Here is a 21,665-nt window from a genome sequence, read left to right on the forward strand (position 1 = left end):
CCGTGCCTGCAACGGGTCTGGGTGAGAGCATCCCCGAGCCGTGCGTGTCGGCTCCTCCAGCGCCGCTGGGATGTTCTTGGCCCCTCCGAGCCCGCCAGATGCCCGGGCTGGCTCCGTGCTCCTGGCCCACGGGTGACAGGAGGCGGCAGGGCGGGCGGGACGGCTCTGGGTGGTCGCGGCACGCTGGGAGCACGGGGATGAGGTGGGAGGCTGGAGGTCAGGTCTGCTCAACCGCCCAGGCAGCGCTTCGCCTCCTGAAGTGCCTTGCCTGCAGTGCCCGGCTGCTGTTATGAAACGGACTAGGGAGGACAACGAGGGGAGCGTTCCTCAGCTGGCCCTCTTTTGTCTGGGGACTAAAAGCCAAATCGGAGGTTCTGGGGGAAGTGCTGTTTGCTTTGATCCTTTTTTGCTCTTTAAGTACAGACTCAAAGAGTTGGGGACTGGAGGCCACCTTAATTATTATTTCATCCTGTATAGCAGAATAAACGTCCGTACCATTTGCTGCATAAATGGCAGGGTCCTTGCCTTGCAAAAATCCTGCTGTCTGCCCCTGCTGCTGCAAACCCCCGTACGTGTGAGTAGCCCTGCCGGCCGGGTTCTGGGTGCACCGAGATTTCTCACTGCCTGGATCAGGGTCTGTGCCAAAGCGTGTCTTGCTGTGTGACGTCTGTGGTCACTGGGGGTCACTGCGGAGGCTGTCATTGGAACAGCCTTGATCCAAATGGCAGCCTTATTTAGAATTTATGTAGAATTTCAGCCGCTCTAAAAGCTTTGGAGAACAATTTTTCCGTTGTGTGATAACTCAGCCTGCCGGAGGGGACGGAGGCAGCCAGTGGCCCTCGTGGGAGAAGCCCCCTCCGCACAAGTGTGTCCTGCAGTGGAGTTCCCGTGTCCCCGCCTGACAGAGCGAGACGGGGCTGTGGCACTGCCAGAGCAGAGAGGAAGCTGCTCAGGATTCTCTCCTGTCAGAGCAGAGAGAAGGGTGCTGCACGTGCCTCTCTTCTCACAGCCTAACGGGTATTAATGCCCCCCAAATCTGCTGTTAGCCCTTACAGCATGCAGGGAGATGCCGAGAGCCCTCGCTGGCCTCACAAGGAGCTGCTCAGCGAGGCCGGGGGACACTGGGCCGGAGCCGAGACGCCGCTCGTGGCTGAACCCCGTGGCTCTGAGGAGCAGCGGGTGCAGTTGCAGAGCTCGGCGGCAGTCTGTGGGCATGGAGCAGTCCTACCGCGTGGAGGGCTTACTTCTTTGAGCGGCCCCCCACGCTTTGGTTTAACAAAGAAAAGAAAAATAATAATGGGGTGTGTGGAGAGGTCAAAGGGTCAAAGGCCGTGTCTGTGCCCTTGCTTGGTTCTCCCTGGGTGCCCGAGGCAGGGGCTGCTCTCCCTCCCCTTCCTGTCCCCTGGGACGTGCGCGGGGACCTGGTCTCTCTGTGACCCTGTGTTCTGCATGCCCGTGTCCCGGCCTCGCAGCTCACGGGGCTGCACAGCGTGGTGCTGGCGCCTTCCCCGTGGTGAGAAGCCACACGGGCCCAGCAGCCCTTCAGCGTGGCGCCCGGCACGGCTCTATCTTGTAACCTCTGCTGGGATTCCTGAGCTGTGCAGAGGCAGACTCCCTAACTTGTCCCCGTGTCGCGGGGATTTAAGATTGAGCAGCTCTTTGAAGCCTCGGAGCAGCCTGTTCTGCGGTGACAAGGTGGAGATGAGCGCCGGCGTGGCTTTCCTTCCCCAAGGAGAAGGCTCTGTGGCACAGATCACAAGCGGCGGCTCTGCGGCTGTTTGAAGAGACCAGCAGGATCGCAGGGACTGGCTCTCTGCGCGGCATCAAAGCCCGCCCGTCTGAAGCGGAGATGCTCGGGAACTCGAACTCGGCGTCCTTCATGTCTGGGCAGCAAAAGGCAAGGAGGTCTCTGAACCCGGAGTCACTCGGCGGATCAAAGCTCGGCGTGGCGGAGGCTGATGAGGCACAAGGCGAGGCTGCCCCGCGGAGGTCACAGCCCGGCCGGGCGATCGGGGCTGTCCGGCAGCGGAGCCGGGCCCCGGGGGGATCCGTGCAACCTTCCCGGGTGCCGAGGGCTCGGGCCCGTGTCCGCCCCGAGAGCGCCCGCGGGTGCGCCGGGCCCCGCAGCGCCCCAGCGATCGCTCCAGGCGTGTCCTGAAAGCGGAGCTGAACGGGCTGTGACAGCTGTGAGGCAGCGATAGCTATAATTAAAAGGATGCTGCACTGTCATATTTCCATCTTTTTTTTTTTTTTTTCCCCGTGCACTGCTATAAGAAACACCTAAAATAGCTCTATCTGACAAGAGATTAGAGGAGGGAAGTATTTTTAAGTTGTGGACTCTTTGCAGTTGGCGGTGCTTTGTGTGCAGGCAGTTCTCTTGCTTCTTCCCTGATTTTTATTACGCTTGAAACAGTGCCCAAGGACAAATGAAGAACGGGGCATCTTGATCCTAGGTGTGGTGTCAGCACCTGTCTGTAAGCATCTCACAAGCAGAAAGGCGAAAAACCATCCCCCAAAGTAGAGGTGGCAGATGATGAAGTACAGGAGAGGGGAGGAATTATCTTCTCTTTTAGCTTCTCCTCTCTGTGCCGTTAGTTCCGCACTTGCAGTCTTTGGAGCTCTTTGCTGTTTTAAATTTCCTTCAGAAAAAATTGCTTACCGCATGCTGCCTGCTGCTGGCTGCCCGTTTTCCTGCTTTGGCTTCAGAGGGTGGGAGCTCCTGCGCTTGGGGAGCACGAGGTGTTTTTTAACCTCGGTGGGAAATGCCTTGCTGGGAGCGTGGGAATCACGGGAGTCGCTCCTGGACTGATCGTACAGCGGCGCAGCGAGCGGGGTGTGCGGGGCAGCCGTGCGGGGGCTGTAGCACATCGCTGTGCAGGCTGGCACAGACACTGATGATATTCCTGTTAATTTTTTTAACCTCTTGAGTGAGTCTCTTTAAGGGGAAGCCGACAGCTGAAGAGGGGAAGGAGGCTTTTACTCAGTACGAGAGCCACAGGTGAGCAGCAACAACTTGGGAAGTGCAAAAGGCTGTTCCCGGAGAGGCCGGGGTCGCCTGCGCCCTGGCAGCTGCTCTGTGTGGTTTCCTTTGTGTTAAAGGGACCCAGTTCTCCAAGCTCGTTACCCCTTTGGGGGAGAGGGTAACAAAAATCCGCTGCACGCTGGCAGATTCCCAGGTTAGTCCAAGCCGAGACACCCAGGGGCTGATGGAAGCGATAGGTGCAGCTAGGGGGGAAATAGCGCTTGATACGGAACCGTGCGTGGGGGCTGCAGCGAGGAGCAGAAGGGAAGAGGCGCGGGCAGGAGGAGAGGCGGTGGGTTTGGGAGGACGGGGAGGGGGTGAGGCAGAGCGACGCCCTTCGGTGTGGCTGAGGTTTTGGAGAGGGTTTTGGCAGTGAGAGCTGCTCCCGCGTTCGTCTTCAGCAAGGCGTTTGTCCCCAAGGTCCCCGCGCGCCTCCCTCTCCAGGCACATCCGACGTCGGCGTAAATCTGAGCTCCTGCAGCCGTTAGCCCCGGCGCTCTGCTGAGCGAGGCTCTCGCGTGCGTGTGCAGGCGGGCGCGGAGCTGTCCCGTTGGGATGAAAGCGTTGCTCCTCCATAAGAGGTGACAAATCCAGGCCTCTGGTTCTGCGTGCTGCTCCCAGAGGCGAGTAGGAGCCCCTCTGTCATCGCCGCTAAGGAGCTGCGGGCCGGGCGCAGGGACGCCGGCAGCCCTGCTCAGACTTCAGGCATCCAGAGAAGAAAGCTGCGCTCTCGCCCTCTGGAGAGCAGCATTTTCCACAAACGCTGAAGTTTCTGAAGGAATTTAGGAAGTAAAATTAATTAATAGACTAAGTGATGTTCGATGTTAAACGGCATGCGGTTGTTTGTATAAACAGTGTTATTTAAGTGACTAATTAGGCTTTGAATAATGCTCCGCAGGCCTGGTTAGGACTGTCGGTGCTGCTGATGTGTCTGCTGGGAATACCCAAAAGAGGGAGAAGGGCAGCGGCATCCTCCGCTCCCCCCCGCGCTCCCCCCGTCGTCTTCAGCAGCGCCAGGAGCAGCCTGGCCCGTGCCGAGGCGCGCTGGCTCCGGGTGCTGTGGTTGGGTAGACAGGGCAATATCTGTGGGTACAGCACAACGGGAGGAAAAATAGCAGCAGCAGGAAGAAACGTGAGGACTTGGAGGAGAAATGAAATAGCGAGGAGGCTTTCTGTGCAGTGGAGAAGCTTGGGCTGGGTGCAGCAGAGCAGAGAGGTGTTGAAGGGGGTTTGTCCCCCAGACGTGCAGCACAGGGGGGACAATTCTTACAACAGGCAAATAGGAGATTTCTCTTGCCACCTTGGTCATCCCAGGCAGTCGTGGGACAGGAGCATTTGTGCCTTAGGACCCTGCTGCTCTGAGCCTGGTGTCTCCTGCGCTGGAGAAATCCCCTCTCTGCTCTCAGGGCAGTGCAGCGTTAGGTGGCATCACCTAAGGTTAGGCTGAGCAGGTAGCTGGTAAGTGTTATTCGTATTTATTGTTGTGTTTTGTTAATAGTGGCCGGAAAAATTGCATGGCACAAGGGGAGGTGCCAGGCTGTGCACGCACGTGTTCCTGTTGTGCTGGCGCTTGTCCTCCCTGCACAGCTTCACTCGTGGGACCGCGTGGGACGAGCCGTGGGGTGCCAGCAGCAGCCGTCCCTCCGCAGGGCACGGCGTGGCACGGGGCTCGTCGCAGCCCCCAGCCCCTCTCGGCTGCCCTGCCATCATCTGCCCAAGTCAGGGGCTCAGCCGAGTGCCTGGGACGTGAGCTCCCCTACCAGGGAGAGAAAGCTGCGTACCCAAGTGACTGCATGCCTGATTTGTTGGCTCGCTTTTAGCCTTTGGGACTCAAAATTTCTCTCTGTGCCGTGGTCCAAGTTCAGACCTTCTGCTGAAGGTCAGGGCAGGACCTGCTGGCTCAGGGCAGTCTGTGCCCGAGCAGCAGAGTTCCTGCTGTTATTTATTGGTGTAAGCGTAGAAGCGTGGCTGCCTCGCTGTGTGGGTTCTCTGTAGGCAGCAGATCTGGGAAGGTGTTCCCACTACTTCTTCCGTGCGTAGGAGTGCTTTCAACACACCACAGCGCAGTCCTGGTAGGAGTAAATGATGAGGAGCAAGCAAGAAGAATAAATGTTTTAGAAGTGATTTTCTGAGCAATATCAACAGGATGGTTTGTAGCGCAGTTGCGTGCCCTCCCTGCTGCAATCTGGCACGATATGAGGTGCCTTGCAGACAGGCTGTGCCTGCTGTCCTCTTTCACCCGTCTGCGAGGCTTTGTGCCGAGGTTGGCCCTCTGGCAGGGCTGGTGGCTCTCGGCAGCGGGGCTCTGTTGTTTTTACCAGCTAAAAGGAGCAGATTTTCTGTCCTTACTGAGACCCTTGTAATATCTCCGCTGTCCTAGCGAAGCCAGCTCTTGCAGACAGTCCCCTGGGCAGGTTTGCTGTGGGCACCAGGTTAGCAGCCCTGGCTTCTTGACCAAAGTCAACAGGTGAGCCTGTCTGACCACCTGGAACAGGCTGGGCTTCAGCGAGCTCCTTGAGCACGTGGAGCACAGCTTCAGGTTCCCTCAGGAAGGTTTCAACGGGGAGCGACGAGAAGTTCAGGCCTTGGCGCTGTGATGCCCAGGGCACCCTCTGACGAGGGAGGTTTTGTACCAATCCCAGCAGTGGTCCTGCAGAGGGAGAGGAGGAGGTTTGGTAGCTCCGTGTGGTTCACGCAGCATCTTGCTCTTCGCCTGGCATCTTCCTCCTGAGTTCCCCACGTTAAAACACGCTGCGGGTAGCCAGCCCCAGGCAGGCATGTCCGGAAAGACTTCTGCTTTCTTAGGAGAGCCGTTGGGCTTTTAATACAGGCAAGTTGTCGCCTTGTGGCTCCCGTCTCCAGATGAGATCCGAGAAATCCCGTGCTTAGTGCCAGAAGCCACAGTGCCGTGTCCATGCAACTGCAGGGCATGGGGAGCTGAGGTGGGTCTTCGGGACTGGGATCCGCTAAGCACACGCACGGGTCTGTGGCCACCAAGACACAAACATTTCCAGGCTGGTTTGTCTTAGCTCGGTTATGAGAGGGTGGTTGGATCTGCAGAACTGCCCCGCTCCTCCGGTTGGTGTCAGAGGGCTGTGCAGGGCCGACTGTAAGGAAGGGGGACAAGGCCAACGGGGGTCTTTGGGTGCTGGGCAGCAAACCGAGTGCCAAGTTAGAGATTTTACTGTAGCAGTGAACCTTAACGACCCAAACTCCTGTTTCAGAGCGAAACCTAAATGCTTTAAACATAAGCATACTAAGCAAAATGCAAACAGGTGAAACATGAGTGTACTGAACAAAAAGTAAACGATTTACTAAAGCATATTGAAGCAGGGGTTTGAGCATGCCTGTCAAATTGACAAGGGATGGCACCTTCAATGATTACCGTCACCCGCTGATGGGTCGGGGAAGGTTGTGACCTCTCATATCCTCCTGCACCACGTGGGACCTCTCCTCCAGTGCGCAGCACCCCTGGCCCAGCCCGCGGGAGCTACCCCGAGCTCGAGGTGGGCAGCTGCTGTGCCAGGCTCGCTGCTTTGGGGCGCCTGCCCGACCGACTGCCGCAGGAGCAGCTGCGGGTTCCTGGGAGGCTGCAGGTCTGTGGGTAGCGGGCTGCTGGATCCTCTGGCCGTACCGGGAGGAGGACCTCGTCTACACCGTTCACGAGCGACTGAGGTCGGCACAACGGCGTCACCTGCGAGCAGTCCTCTGATAGCTCCAAGGAGCGCTGTGTGGTAAATCACAGGTTTCTTTGTGCGAGTTGTCACGGGAGAGTCCTGTTGGGCTGCTGTCCCATGGCAGCCCAGAGGAAAGGAGCGTCTCGACACACGCACGATGCTGGCAAAACGTGCCTCCCGGTCTCTCCTTCTCGGCTGTGTTCCACATCACGTAGCATGTCACGCTGCCCTCGCCTCCGGGTGCCAGCCCTGCTGACGTGACGTGGTGTTCGCAGCGGGATCCTCTGCCTTGACACTGACTGGAGCACCTGCTGTCCTGTGTGCATGTCCGCAGCCAGACATGCCCAGTCACACAGCGATCTTTTAAAACAATTTTCTTAACTGTTCCTGGCAGTCAAACTGGCTTGAACCAAAGAGGCTGTGAGTGCTCGGAGGCCTTCGTGTCACCGGTTCAGCTGAAGCCTGCTTGGGGTGTGTTCGTCAATGCCTTTCGTCTGGTGGCTCTCCAGTGCTGCCTTATGCTCAGCAAGGGAAGCTTTATGAATAATTTCTGCTCATAGGCACACAAAGTGCTATCGGTGCTTTCGTCCTCATCGGCCATCTCAGCGAAGGCTGGCTGCGTGGGTACTGTGCCTGAACTAGTAAATTTTCAGGCAATTTCGCAGGGCTTACAATTCCCATGCTGCTCCCTTGATCCCTAGATGAGAACAAGGATTAGCTTATTGTTATTGCTTCCTCTTGGCCATAAAACAGAGCATGGCGAGGGCTGGGGAGCTCGCTGGGATGTTTGTCTGCTCTTACGAAGCAGCTGATCAGAATTCAGATGAGGCTTCGGGTAGATTTATTGGAGTGACACCGTGTGCGCAGTGCACGCTTTGAGTTAGGACATGAAAGAGTGGTGCGTTCCCAGCAGCAGAAGGCATTAATGAAATACGGTCCTGGTACCGACTCCTTTGAACTGTCACCTATGACTACAGCAGCTGCATTCGCGGGGCTGTGCAGCACGTACTGATGTGCAGCTAGCGAAATCAGGGAAATGTCTCTGCTAACAGGGAGCAGCGCGGGGGTGCTGAGGTTTCTGCAGCCGCTGGTGCGAGGGGCTTTTGAAGCCACGGGGCACAGCAGAGCCACGGCACGAGGGCATCGCCGCTTTGGTGGGGGCCTGCTGCCAGGAACTGAGGCTTCTTCGAGCCTGACACTTTGCGCTCCCGCAATTACCTGGCTTTCTTGGACAAAAAGAGGAGGATTGGAAAAAAACCCGCCCAGCTCCGCGCAAGGGGAACGTGCATTGCTGGCCGTGCTGCTGAGGCTGTGGTGCCGACTGGCTGCAGCCGGACGTGGGTGCTGTGACCCCAAATCGACGTCCTCACATCAGTGCAAGCGCTCCCCGTGCAGGTGGGGTCACGGTTACCGTTCCTGCTGCTTTACACCCTGCAGGGTCGCTTCCAAAACTGCTTTGTGTGATCGCAGTGCTCCGTTTGGAAGTCCTCTCGCACCGTCTGCGTGCGTCTGTCTTGTAACGAGATGTCAGCCTGCGCGGGCTTCTCTCCAGGAGCTTCAAACCCCCGTGTTTCACATGTTAGCTCCTCCTGCCTACCTGGGACCCAGGCAAACTGCTAATTGTTGTGCAGATGTCATGTTCCAGGCAGGCATGAGGTTGTAGGCTTTAAAGAGGCTGTGCTGTCACTTGCTACCAGCCTCCTCGGTACACGTGAGCTCTATTTTTACGGGAGCGTGCGCTTTCTTTCAGCCACTGCTTTGTTGAATTTCTTTTTCTTCTTTTCTCTTCTTGTTTCCAGACTTGCAGGTAAAGTTTTGGGGATATGTCTATTTTTCACTATCCCAGTTTTGCCTCTTATTTTGGCTGAAAGAGAACAACCTCTTGCCTGTGTAAAAATAAGTTGTTTCTTCCGAGATGAGCTGAGGGGGGACTGTTTGTCTTGGTCAGTCTGTGTTAGAGGTCGGGGCTGGCGTTAGCCAGAAGGGCTCGCAGACCTGCTGGGAGCAGACGGAGGTTGAGCCCACGGGTACGGATCTGGGGTTTCCAGCTCAGGAGCCCGGGTCTCAGTCTGTAGCCTTGTGTTTGGCAGTGTCCTCAGTGAGAAATGGGGACTTCGGCTACAGGTTGGTTTTGGCTGTCATCAGAAAATGGAGAGCTTCGCTTCTGCTCTGTAGCCTACGAAGGGGCCTGTGGGTCCTTCCTGCGGCTGGTTTGTTGCCTCTTCAGAAATGAGGAGGACATCGAAGGAGGCCCAAGATCCACCTAAAAAGCAATTATACTCGTTCGTGGGGGGGATTAAAAAAGTTCCATTGAGGGCTGTTGAGATAGAAACTGCTGTTCAGAGGTACCTGGGGTCAGGAGTTTAGGGAGCCGCGGAAGCGCGCCGGCTGTACTGCTGCGTGCTTGCCTCACTCCCCTGCTCCTCCTCAATGCCCGCCGCTGACCGGTGCGATGCGGGGTTCTGCCTTTTTAAATTCCCTTCTGTTTTTGGCAAAAGAAAAAAAAAAACAAGAAGAGGGAAGAAATAACGTAACGGAGTGAGGAGAAAAGATAGTGAAGGGGGGAAGGAGACGACTCCGTTCCCTCTATGTTCCTGAGGTCCTTTCGGGGGAGGAGAGGCTCTTTGCAGGCAGGAGCTGGCTTTGGGTGCAGCTGCGATCCCCCGGGGTCCTCGGTTCCTGCCTGCAGTGGGCCGGGTGCTGTGGCGCAGCTGTGCAGGTGATGGTGTTGGTGTCGGGGTGGTGTCGCTGCTGAGCCTCTTCTGCTTGCCCTGATCTTTGGGAGAGGGCGGGAGATGGGCTCCTCCGTGCTCATCGCGCTCTGCCCGCTGGCTCTCAGGCGGGACCGGGCTTTCTCCCCTCTGGTCCGCGGTGAAGCGGCGCTGGGCTGGTGAACCTTGGGGCTGACCCTGCGGAGCTGTTGGCGCAGGGGTTTGTCAGCTCTGCTCCGGAGACAGCAGTGCCACCAGCAGGAACCAGAGCTTGCTGCCTGGAGGTAGAGGATGAGCCTGGGGGCCTGTTTGGGATCCTGGCTGCCATCGCAGGAGCTTTCACGGGGCCGGCTTCTCGCAGGTGCGGTTCAGGCTAAGGCCCTTCTGGCACCAGGGAGGCTTGGCCGAAGAAAAGACGGATGGATTTGGCAGCAAATATCGTGACAGTTCCACTTACAGCATGTTTTCTGTTGTGTGGAAGTAGAAGGTGGTTGGATGCGTGAAGGAAGGAAGGAATGAAGCCTGCGATGTGGTGTGCCGTCCTGATGGACAACAGGGGAAGGAAGATATCTGGGACTCGGCGTGTATGGGAGGAAATTCTTTAAAACCTGGGTAGGAGTAGGAGCAGACTTGATGGAGGGATGAGTAATGAAGGAGTGTTTGAACGGAACTAATCAGTCCCATCTTCTTTCAAAAGACCTCATTTAGTTTAATTTAGCAGCGTGTAAATTTAGAGCCAATCAAAGGAAATACTTCTCCAGCCTGCGTGCTGGCAGGCAGCTCGGCTCCTACCCCGGCGCGAGTAAAAGCGAGCCGAACGCCGCCGATGGCTGCGAGCCTCGTGCTGGGGTCAGCGTGAGCATGGTTACACACGGAGCGGGTAAATACACCCCCAGCTCCCTCCGAAGGTGGCTGGTGGCCGCAGGAGCAGGGCCTTTCCTTCCTTCCCCCCCCCCTCCCCCCGTGTATTTCCAACGTGTGTTCTGTATTCGGGGGTACCGAGGACCGCGCCGTGCTCCTCTGCCAGCTGGGCAGGGTCGGCCAGCGCTCGGAGGAGGCGGGGGAAGGCTCGTGCTGCAGAGCTGCTGAGTAAATCTTGTTCACCTCTGCAAAATGGTGTTTTCCTCCAGCAAAGCATTTAGATAAATGCCTGATAGTTTGATGGCTTATGGTTTTGTTTAATTTGAATTAACGCAGCTATTTTTCGTGCTTTAAATGAGGCACACACATGGAAAACTGTGGCAGGATAACAACTGAATTTTGTTTTTCCCTGAAGTTATTATCCATGCAAGTAGCACAAGGATTTTAAACAAGAGTTGCTGGTCTCTTCACGTTTTCCAGGAGACGTATAAACACCTGCAGGGTCAGTATAGACTACTTTGTCATTACCTGTTATAAACTCTATTAGCAGTAAATTTGGCACCTCTTGCTATAGTTGTGCCCCCCCGAGGAGACCTGTGAACTAACACCTATAGGTGTTCTGCGGTTTGCTGTCTCACACCCCTAAACCTATGCTGTGCTGAAAAATGTTGTATGAAGACTGCTGAAACGTGTGAAAATTTGTACTAAAATATGCTTGGTTTCGTTCTCCTTTGCTTTGCAGGCTGGTGGCAATGTCTCACCGGGCTGGTCGCTCCCCCACTGCTGCCAAGGTCAGCCTGCTGGTCTTGCTGGTTTCTGCGGTGTGCTCCCGGACAAGCCTAAGCGAGAGAGTTCCCGTAAGTGTCAGTGCTCTGGTCTGCAAAGGGTTGTTCAGGGGCTTGCCTCTCCGGTGGGGTGACAGCGCCCTGGTCCAGCTGTAACGCCACGCAGGATGTTGCAGCAGCTGGTCAATCCCCTCTTCCTTCCTCAACAGTCGATCTTCGATAACACAATTTCAGAAGGGCTTCTTTCTTAAGGCTGTTTGCCTCAACCCCGGGAAATCCAGAAAACGCTCAGTCAAAAGGGTTTATAAAGGGAACAATACGACTCGGGCAGCTCTCGTTTGCTGGGTGGCCCTCTTTCTATTTGGAGCTGTCATACATCCCCTGTGCCAAGAGCTAAAGCTAATAATGAGGTCTAGTGGCAAGAGGAGATGGCCTCGATTGTGCTTCTTGCTGTGTCTCTGTTGAGTCTCTGCGAGTGAGTCAGGTTTAGAAGAGCACCCTCTCGGGTCCCTGTGTCTCACTTGGATTTTGCTACTTGCAGTGTTATTTGGAAGCTGCAGTTGAGGTGGGGGGAAGCTGTCTGCCCTTTGCCCTTACAGCTGTGCAGAATTACCCCACGTTGGATTCTGCTTCCAAGCCCCAGTGCCCGGCCCTGCTAGATCACATCTGGAAAGCTTCCTCGAGGAGCTTGCAGGACAGACGCTGTAAGTAGGCCAGTGCCCAGGAGCCATGTGCAGTCATGTACTGATGTGGGAATTTGTCATGATTCCAGGGAGGGCAGGGAGGAGGCTGGAGATGGAGCGCAGGCATCTCAAGTGCGGGGAAAAGGCTGGAGAACAAGTGCTGGGCCAGCCGCCCAGCGCTACCTGCCCGACTTGGCAGGCAGCCTGACCTGGAAGATCAGGAGTCTGATGAATTCAGTGGGCAGTCCACTCTCAGATCACCTTTTCCTGCACGCCTTCTACATTGGCTGTGTGGTGGCCATGTCGCTGAAAACAGGCTGCGGGTTGTCTCAGCTGTCCCTGCTGAGGTTTCTCAGCTTATTGTAGTGGATTTCAGGCTGGTGGAGAAAGGAGGAGTTCTGCCTTTAAGGAAATTTCCATTGATCTTTAGAAAAGGTCTTTCCTTTTACTGTTTTAATTGTGAAAACAAACCGAAAAAGATTCTACTTACTGATGCAATTTGTCGCTCTGCATAAATGAAGAATTGCTTGTGTGGTGTTGCCTTTTGTCACCACTCGGGAAGTGCTAATGACAACAGGGTACTGCAAAGCAGTCGTGGGCCAAGCGGCGGCAGTAACATTTAAATGAGCCAAGTCACATCCTTGTACCCGTACAGACGTTTAGACCACAGCTTTTCCCTTGAGCAGAGGCTGTAAACATCAGCTATCTCCATTAAGTGTTTTAACAGATACAACAGTTGGAGGCCTGTTGGTAAATTTACAATGGACGGTATCATTAAGTCCCTCTTGGATGATAATATAGCAGCACAAATAAGCTAAGTAATAACTGCCCTCACTCATTTATTTTAGTCCTGTTGAGTCTCGGCTCAGAAAATGTTAACATTGATTTTCATCAGTAGAACCTGGCTTTTTATGTTTATGATTGTTACTGAGCTTTAACCATTTGTCATAATTTTAACAATTTCGAGCCTCTAATGCACTAAGCGAAAGTAGGAGTTAAGCTCTGCTTTTCCAGGGTATTTCTGAAGTTTCAATCCCTTTTGACAGACAGAATAAAAACATTGTATAGATTTGTCAACCTTCTTAATGTGTTACCACTGTCACAGCTAATTGTATGCGTTTTGCTCAGGCTGATGTTTCTCCTGCTCAGAAACACTCTCCTAGACTGGATAATAGATATTTATATGCAAAGCATCCAGATTCTGCCAGTAAATATGCACACATTTCTTCCAAGAAGTGGAAGAAGTGAAGGCAGAGCATGGCCTGAAATTTCCAGTTAACCTCTTAATTGACTTCTTTTTTTTCCCCCTGTGGAAATATTCTGAGGATTGATATCACACTTCATGAAGTGAGCTGCAACTCTTATTCTAATTGCCAACAATTAGGAATCATCTTTCCCTGTAGGCTGTTTTGGGGAAATTATTCAGTGGTGTCGTTCTTGGCAATATCAGAAGCTGATAATGCTCCCCGCAACAGAGACGGAGCTATCTGGATGATTAGCCTGGGCTGGCTTATCTGTTCCTGTGAAAACCAGAATAGCAAAGCCCTGCTTCCCGAGCACTTAACAGCCTGCTACGAGATAGTACGAGCCTGTTACTTACTATGCACTCCTAATAATTTTGTCCGTTGAAGTTTTCATTGATTCCCACCAGCTCCCTAGGGAGGCTTTCCAGTGAACAGTGAGGTTTCCCTAGGGGCAAGCATTTTTTTTTCCTGCTTTCATCCCTGTTTTTCCCTTTGTGCAATGCCATGCCACCCGTGCTAACTGTTCTACTGCACCCCTGCGTTCGCGTGCACCGGCTGCAAGGTAAGTGGTGAGGAGATCACTGCCTCCTTGTTTCAGAGGACTTGTAGGGCACTGGCACGCATGAAGGAGAGGATGCTCGCGTCTTTATCGTGCGGGCAATTGGGTGTGTTTTCCCTGTGTCCTATTTTGGAAATAGCTGAACTATTTTAGCTGAAATCTTCTCCAAGCCTGAAATAAATGCATTTAAGAAGAAGAAAAAAAAAATCAACGAAAAAAACAATGCTTGAGGCGTTCTACTAGTGTGGAAAATTTCAGCTGAAAAAGTTAAAAGTTTGACATATTTTTAGGCAAGGGAAAACAGGGTCTTGGAATGTTACACAACCCTAGTAACAGTCAGGGCTCCTTGCTCTGACTCTAAGATAGGTGAGGCTCTGCAAAAGCTTGTGTTAAGCCTGCAGCCTGCAGTGGAATAGGAAATAAGCTGTGTTGCTTTGTTCAGCACAAATGTCATGCTGGTTATGCATGTTTAACCTTTAATATACTCTAAATCTAAATTTAACCATGTGAAAAGAATCTCGGATGTTAAAAAAAAAAAAAATCTGCTGGTGAGGGAAAAATTTTGTATTCTCAGCCGGCACTAAATTACCCAGATGCGATTGCTAATGAGCTGAATCTCTTCTGTCCAAAAGGAATTTGCCCTTACAAAAATAGAAGAGAGCGACATAAAAGATGACAGCGGGAAAGAGCCAATAGCAGACGATGATGCTGATCCTGAGGACCTGGAAGTGTTTTACCCCACACATCAATGGCAAACTCTCCGTCCAGGTAACGTGCTGCTGAATAATTGTAGTGTCCCTCCGAAACCCCATCTGACACCGCCGGCAGAAGCCCTGCAGAAAACTAAAAATACCTGTTTGTTCCCATGACAATGTATTCTTTTGCTGCTGCTCAGACAAAGAGGTACAGACCCAATGACCCAGTACAGAGAAAAGCCACTGTCACCAAACCTGCCAGTAACAGGAGTGGCTGCTAAAGTGCCTTCGGTTCACCAGGGCAGGTCGAGTGGGCTGCCAGTCAAATTGTAGGTGGTGATGTGTCCCTGTCACTAGCTCCAAAGCCCTTTCTCTCTTTGTGTGCTTGTCAGGGGACAGATTTTATAACGTTTATTGGCACGCAATATCTCAGGTCTGCTGTGCTCCACTGTGGATTGATGAAATGCTGCTCAGTGGCAGTCTGATTAAGAATTGTCACTGTAACACTACGCAGCTTCTTAACAATGGGTTTTCTGTTCCTTAGCTGTATGAAAGCCAGCTTTTATCCCTCAAACCTTAACCCATACATCCCACAAAAAAACCTCTTCCCTTATTTTGGGTTGATATCTTTTATTAGACTTGTATGGGACGTGTGGTGAGAAGACACCAGCTGAGCAAGCTGCTTCACTGCAAAAACACGTACTCTGGGCAAGGCTCTGAAGAGGAAGAGGCCTTTTAAACACACACAGATGCATGTGCACATACATTTCAGTAATTAGGATGATCCGTAAGCCTGCCTTTGTGGTTTTGGATGAGGTGTTTAATCCACTTGTGCTTTGGTGTCCTGGTGTATGTGTGGCTGTAATACCTTTGCACCTCAGAAGAGTGAACTAAGTAGTAATTAATTTTTATAAAGTGCTCCGAATTTCAAAGAGCTCTATCCAGTGCTCGGTATTATTATTGAAAGAATAAATATGGGATCCATTTGTCTTGAAATTTCTGCCAGATAGAGCAAAATGACTTTTTCAAATGCAAATCTTTCTGTAACGTAAATGTCTAGCAAAAGGCCCTAAATTTCACAAAGCTGCAGTATGCACTTACATTTCATTTTCCTACTATTATGTATGGAAGGCGTGTGGTGTCCCTGCTCAGTATGCAGACTGGCAGATCCCCACCACCCTTGCTGGAGCAGAATATGGATATATTTGCAGTTATTGTAAATGTCATTGCCGTTTTTGTTCCGAAGTACCTTCTCCATTGTTTGGGTGTTTTGTTCCACTTTATTTTTGTAGCAGTTCCACATTAGGTACGTGCAGTAAAGGACTTATGGAAGTGGGGAGCTTGTCAACATTCACAGGGTGCTGTAAGGGAAGAATTTCAGTTACTGCTGTAAAAGGCTTACCTGGTGGCCTGCCTTGTTGTCTAGTCATGGCAGGTCCACGTTACAGGTGCGCGTGTAGGCTTTGGTTCAAAACATCTGGGAAAAAGGAGTCTTCCTTGGCTTTCCCTCCCGCCAGCCTGTTTTTTGTCTCCTGCAGGTTTCACGGGGGTAAAATCCTGTGTGTGGCTGTGTGACTCGCGTAGTTAGCAGGTGCGTTTGGGTCATTTAACAGAGGAACACAGGTTGGCAGCGCAACAGGTCCGGTGGTTCTGCACCTTCACTCGTTTTGTGCTGTGATTCCTCACGCTGGTAGCCGAGCGCCCTCCTGGCTGCCCCGGCTGGGGTGTGCTTGACACTGGCTGAGGGAAGCTGCACTCAAACGCTCAGAAATGTGCTTTCCTCTGCCCGGCTCTCCAGGATGCCCTCCCATCTTCCATTGTCTCCGTGTAGCAAACTCTGCCCATCTCTTCCAGCAGAACCAAACGTCGCTCAGACTGGGTCTTCAATTTTAAATAGCAGAAGGGAGCTCCGAGTTACCTTGCCCCTGTCGCACTCCTGTTTCATCTTGTTCCTGTTCTGAGGTTAACACCTGATTTTTATGCTTGTGTCCAGTCCCATGGTTGCTCATATTTCATACGTGTATTTCCAGTTTTATTCTGCTGTTTTTCCTGTTCCTTGCTGCTAATTGCATCAAACTGCGTTTCCACTGAGACTGCAGCAGTGTCATCAACCTGTAGCCTGTCAAATCGCTCCACAAAATTCAATTGTTACTGTATGTGTAATGCTGCTTTGTACAGTTGTTCCCTCGCTGCCTCAAATGCGAGCTGGATTTTGATCAAATTCTTCCTGTGCTTTGTGCACGCTTCAAGCTGCTGAAGCTAGCTGGATGCAAACACGGAGAGACAGTTACCCGAAGAGCTCTGCCGCCTGTAATCGGGAAGCGGGGAGATCAGCTGTCTCTTCTGCCAGCCAGCTGGGCAGCTGACGGGCTGTGGAAAGGTTGGTGAAACTTCACAAAGTCCTTTAACGTAGTTGTTAGGCATTGCTTCTTTTTCACATGGCACTAAATAATGCACCAGGTACTGTTGGGTTAGATGGAAAGGACACGTGCACCTTGGAAAGTCTCCCAGCTCCTCCACGTGTCTTTTAGGCGTCATCGGAGGAAATGATGAAGATATTTGCAGGGCTTTTCTCTCTCTTCTTGGTTTGCACCTGTAGGCACTTGTAGGTTACCTGGATTTTAGTGAGTGGGATTGCAGCATCCTCTGAACGGATGTTCCTGCCTGTGATTGCATCATTTCTCATCTCAGGTTCCATCATGGAGACAGATTTTTTTTTTGAAGTTGTGCTTCCTATATTATTATCATTTGTTTTCCTTTTTAAATGCACTTGTACCAGATGATAGTACCCTTATGAGTCAGAAGCTCTCTGGAGAAACCTAGCTGAAGTGGCCTGCTTTGTTGTTTCTTATGCCGAGCTTTTCCGAGTGCGTGGAGGTGAGTCTGCCAGCACACAGGAACACCCTACTGATTTTCAAGGCATTCTTTGGCTGTGGGAACCAAAGACTGGTCCTTAGTCTTTGGGGTGGCAGAGATGATGAGGAGCACTGGAGGGTGTTCTTGTTGAAGAGGTGGGGAATCTGCGAGGCGGGGACCACTTGTGGTTATTTGGACAGTCATAATGACAAAACTGTCCTTGAGATTACTGCACTCACAGCTGTTCTGGTCTTCTATGTCAAACTGACAGTTTTCTTTGCGCTCCCGCATATAAATGCGTTTATTTCATGTTTCCAGGTGACCTCAAACCTGCCCCACAACGTCCTGGGGCGCATTAATGCTTCATTTCCAAGGCACTACTTATTTCTGTCATTTGGGCACTTTGCTAAACAAAACACAGGGAAACGTAGGGTGAGAGCCATTCCTGCTGATGACTGAGAATCGGATTGCTCTGATCAGCTAATCACATCACCGACCAGCAGATTTTTCCACCTGACATTAGCATCAGAAGTTGCTCCTCTGGGAAGGCATTGCTGTGAAGGTCAAGCAAAAGGATATGGTGGCAAACTCTGTGGAGAACCACATTATTTGAGATCCTAAATGCCAGGAAATTTAGCGTGTGAATTTAAGAAGGCCGTGCTGGCTTATAGCAAAGGTTTATATCAGTCCAGCATCTTGTCTTGGCCATGGCAAGGGCAGATGCCTGGGGCAGAACATCGGAGCAGTGGGTGTGCGTAATGGCACGCCCTGTGCTTCCTGCAGCTGCCCCAGCTCGGGGAGTGTGGAGAGCAGGGCTGAGCGATCCTTCTGGGCTGGTTTCAGTGATATGCTCCTTTTTTTTGTTTCTTTCTTTTTTCATTATCACTGAGGTTTCTGTTCTTAGCTAGCCCTTTTCTTCTTTGACTTTTTCTCTCCGCTGAGTTTTTAGAGACCTGTGTAATCCTCTTGCTGCTTTGAAGAAGCAGAAAAGGCAAGTGTTTAATTGGGAAAGGAAGAGGGGGTTAATCACCACCTCCCTTAGCAGCGACCAGCGAGGCGGGAGGGCCTGGGCTGCACGGTGCAGCTGCAGCCAGGCTCTGTGCACCTCGGTGACAGCAGCACTTTCGTATTCCCCAGCGCGGCAGGAGCTCGCTGGCAGGTTTCTGAGCTGTCAGTTTAAAGTTGTGAATTAATGTGTCCAGTCTCCAAATCCAGATGGATCAAATGAGAGCCTCATCTGCTGAAAATATCAAAATGTTTACCATCTACTATGCAGGCTTTCCATTTGAGAGGAACCAACAATGGGGCACAGGAAGGCTTCCTTTGGTCCGGAGCAGCGGGGCCTGAGCAACAGAGCAAAATCCTGAACTGGTGACTGAAGAGCTGCAGCGCCGGGTCTCTGTCAGGTTCAGGCGCCAAGTCTTGGCATCTGCTCAGGTGCAGCATACGCTGAAGGAGCTGGGCTGGCCCGGACCTTCGGCTGTGGTTAAACGTGTGACTTGCAGAGCTCCGTGCTGCTACCTGCAGTTACTCTATAGCGTTTGCGCTGTGCAGTCATTTTCCTAAGTGCCTAATTATATTGCAGTTTAAAAAAATAAGAAGCCATGACTGCCGCTCTTGATCAAATTGCAAGAGAGAAGTTGATGTGAGCATGCTGCTGTTGCTGCTTCTGTGAAGATGAAACCATCTTAAGTTCAGCAGGGAGCTGATGATACATCACTTAGCATTTAAATATCCATGGCTGCAGCTTCCAAAGGTCCTCGGGCTGCTTTCTCTGTCAGTAGCTATCTTTGCTGTTCATGTGTGTCCCAGGTCTTCCTGGGTCTCATTTGCTGCGCAAACAAGGTTTTATGCATGTGGAAACATGGCTCTCAAAGACAACATTTGCAATGGGAGTTAATTTTATAAGCTCCTTTGAAAGTCTTGCTGTGATGCTGCTGGAAAGAGCAAGACTTGGGATGGGGAATAACTGGGTCCAGCTTCGTTATCAGTCTTCCTTTCAAGAGATCTCAGCCTCCAAATGAGCCAGCACGGCTGTAAGCTGGGAAGAGCTTTTTAAAGCTGGGAGGAGAAGGTGACAGCAGGAGCAGGGTTGTGCACACAGAGCCGCAAGGTGCCCTGCCAGTCTCTGTCACTCTCCTCCCCATCCGAAGGGACCCCCCTGGCTCAGCGGTCCCGTGCCAGACCCGTCCCACAGCCCGGCTGGCTCTGGGTGCGTGTCTCACTTGTGCCGCTCAGCGGGGTGGCCTGACCTGCCTCCTGCTAATTGCTTTGCTGAATTAATGAATCTGTCCAAATCTCTGGCTTCTGGGTGACCCCGACCTGACTCAGGCAGTTGTAGGCAGGTCTCTGAAATATCTGTGTCAGCGCTGGCAAGGGGAGGCTGTGAGAGGTGTCGGTAAGCCACAAGGGTATGCTTGTTTTTGCAAAGCCTGATGTGTGTGAACCTCATTTATACCAGATGAAATGCTGCTTTTCCAGTTCTTTTCTGCTTTTCTTTTTGAACTTGTTACTGCTCTGCAGAAGGGAGAAATCTCGACTGTGGTGGTGTTACAGTGCGCTCTGGCCAGCAACAGGGACTGCTGCAGGCTGGTTACAGCCGACAGGAAAGCCCAGGCAGTCCTGAGAGCAATTGCAAATGTTCACAGCTTGGAGTTATGGCTGCTGGTAGCTCTTCTGCCTGTTCTTCCATCTATCCTCGTGCTTTTGATATCTGAAAAGTATCTCGTGCCTCCAAGTCCAGTTTCTTACTGCATGCCTTTGTGCTCCCTTCTCTCAGCTTCCCCGTCCTCATGTGCTTCTCACCCTCACATCCCAGGATGGATGATCCACTTTAGGCTGCCTTCCTTACAAGTTCCTGCCTAATTCTTCCTTACACCAGAAGTCTTTTCGGACAAAGGTGCCGGGCTGAAACCTCCTGTGCTGCTTCTGGCCCTGGTGGGATGCGCTGGAAGGCAAGAGTGTAAAACAAAGCAAGGTCGCAGCGCTGACGCTCAGATGGCATGTGGGGAGGAGCTTTGTGTGTTTGGGTAGGTACCGTTTGAAGGATGCCCACTCTTGGATGTGGAAATACTGTCTATAAAAGCAGCTTTCAGCCTCCTGGTGAGGTGCCGTCGTGGCCGCAGCTGTGGAGGTGCTGGGAACATCGTTGCCTTGGGCCCAGGTAGCGGAAACAGCCGTGGCTGTTCCTGGGTCCTCAGGCACCAAGCTGGCCTTTGCCAGACACCGGAGGTGCAGAGCCTTTTCCTTTCTCACTATGAAATACAAAACCAAACAGCAGCACTCTGTAGGCCAGCAACTGAACACACACATTTCAAACAAACCAGTGAACAAAACGAGAGAAAAAAACACTGGAAGAACCTCCCACAGAAGACAACTAATTGGACAGGTGTAGCAGTGGAGTTGTGGTTACCATTTTTCTGCTCGGTGCTGCGGGAGGAGCAGGTTGGTGCCGCACACCGGGAGCTCGGCAGGCACCGTCCTGGCTGCAGGGTTGTTTCCTTGTGTTTCTTGTCTGCTTCTCTGTGACCTGGGAGGTTTTGCGGCCGATGTTCTTGCCAGCATGTCCATGACGGTGTCAGCTTCAGAGAAGTGAACTGGGAGCCAGTTTTTTTTTTTCTCCGAACCCAGATAAAAGTTTGCTAGCTTCTCTAACACACAGCCGGTACTTTTTTCAATTACGTCCAGCATTTGAACTCTGTACTGCTGCATTTCCACATGAGACAAGCTGGTGACTCCTGCTGGCTGCTTGTAGGACTCCGTCCCCCCCGCAGCGTGTTAGTGGTTGGTTTGAAGCAGTTGTAATCCAGGTGATGGAGGTGCTGCAGATTCAAGGGCTTTTTTTTTTTTTTGTGCAGCAATAGGAGGTTAGGCTGCATTTTCTCAAAATGTTTTCGGAGTTAGCTTTAATGATGCTCTGGCTGGTGTTACAGTGTAAATGTAGCATTAGCTACGAGAGTAAGCATACCAGCTGTATTGCAGTAGGTGTAAGCAGTGGGAATCATTCACATAGTTAAATTTACATTGTTTGGAAGAGAAAAAATGCTTTGAAAGGAGAGATGGTTTCCCAGACAGGGGAGATCTCATTCCTCTCTTTTATCTTTTTTTAGCCAAGCCGGGGATGATTTGAGCTGCTGAGAGATGCTTCAGTGTGTGCTGGGTGATGAGAAATATCTTGCCATGGTTTTTATGTGCGAGCATGCTATATTTTCTGTAATAATGTTAATAACCTTTGTGTGACTGTTTAGAAGGATGAACCTCATTAAAGAAGAGGTATTTAATAACAGGCCTATTTTTATCTCTGTCTTTATCTAACAGTCTGTGTATTTATTTCAAGCTTGTAACAGTGCTTTGGAAGAAAAATGTTTTCCCTCTTGGAAAACATTTTGGGAGTGCATCCAGCCTCAGCAATCTTGAATTTCCAGTCTGAGCACCTTCCCTTCTCCTGTGGCCAGAGCGATCATTTCTGAACCCTTCGTACGAGGCGCAGATGTGGTCGTACCCTCTGTGTGTGGTGGTGGTCCCAGTTGTGTTTGTCGAGTTCACAATGTTGTCTTTTTCATAATTAGGGAG

At 52.0% G+C, this 21,665-nt stretch overlaps 1 protein-coding gene across 6 annotated transcripts in view; it reads left to right on the top strand.

The window, feature by feature from the left end:
• SIL1 (SIL1 nucleotide exchange factor) overlaps nucleotides 1–21,665 on the top strand; it is a 93,929-nt gene that overhangs the window by 11,834 nt on the left and 60,430 nt on the right. For all 6 annotated transcript variants that reach the window (XM_050713561.1, XM_050713562.1, XM_035562868.2 and 3 more), the window contains 2 exons: nucleotides 11,014–11,128; nucleotides 14,175–14,310. In XM_050713561.1, the coding sequence (XP_050569518.1) occupies nucleotides 11,024–11,128; nucleotides 14,175–14,310 (241 nt within the window). In that variant the 5' untranslated portion in view covers nucleotides 11,014–11,023. The remainder of the gene's footprint in view (nucleotides 1–11,013; nucleotides 11,129–14,174; nucleotides 14,311–21,665) is intronic.

This window comes from Cygnus atratus, chromosome 14 (genome assembly GCF_013377495.2).
Source record: "Cygnus atratus isolate AKBS03 ecotype Queensland, Australia chromosome 14, CAtr_DNAZoo_HiC_assembly, whole genome shotgun sequence".
NCBI lineage: Eukaryota > Metazoa > Chordata > Aves > Anseriformes > Anatidae > Cygnus > Cygnus atratus.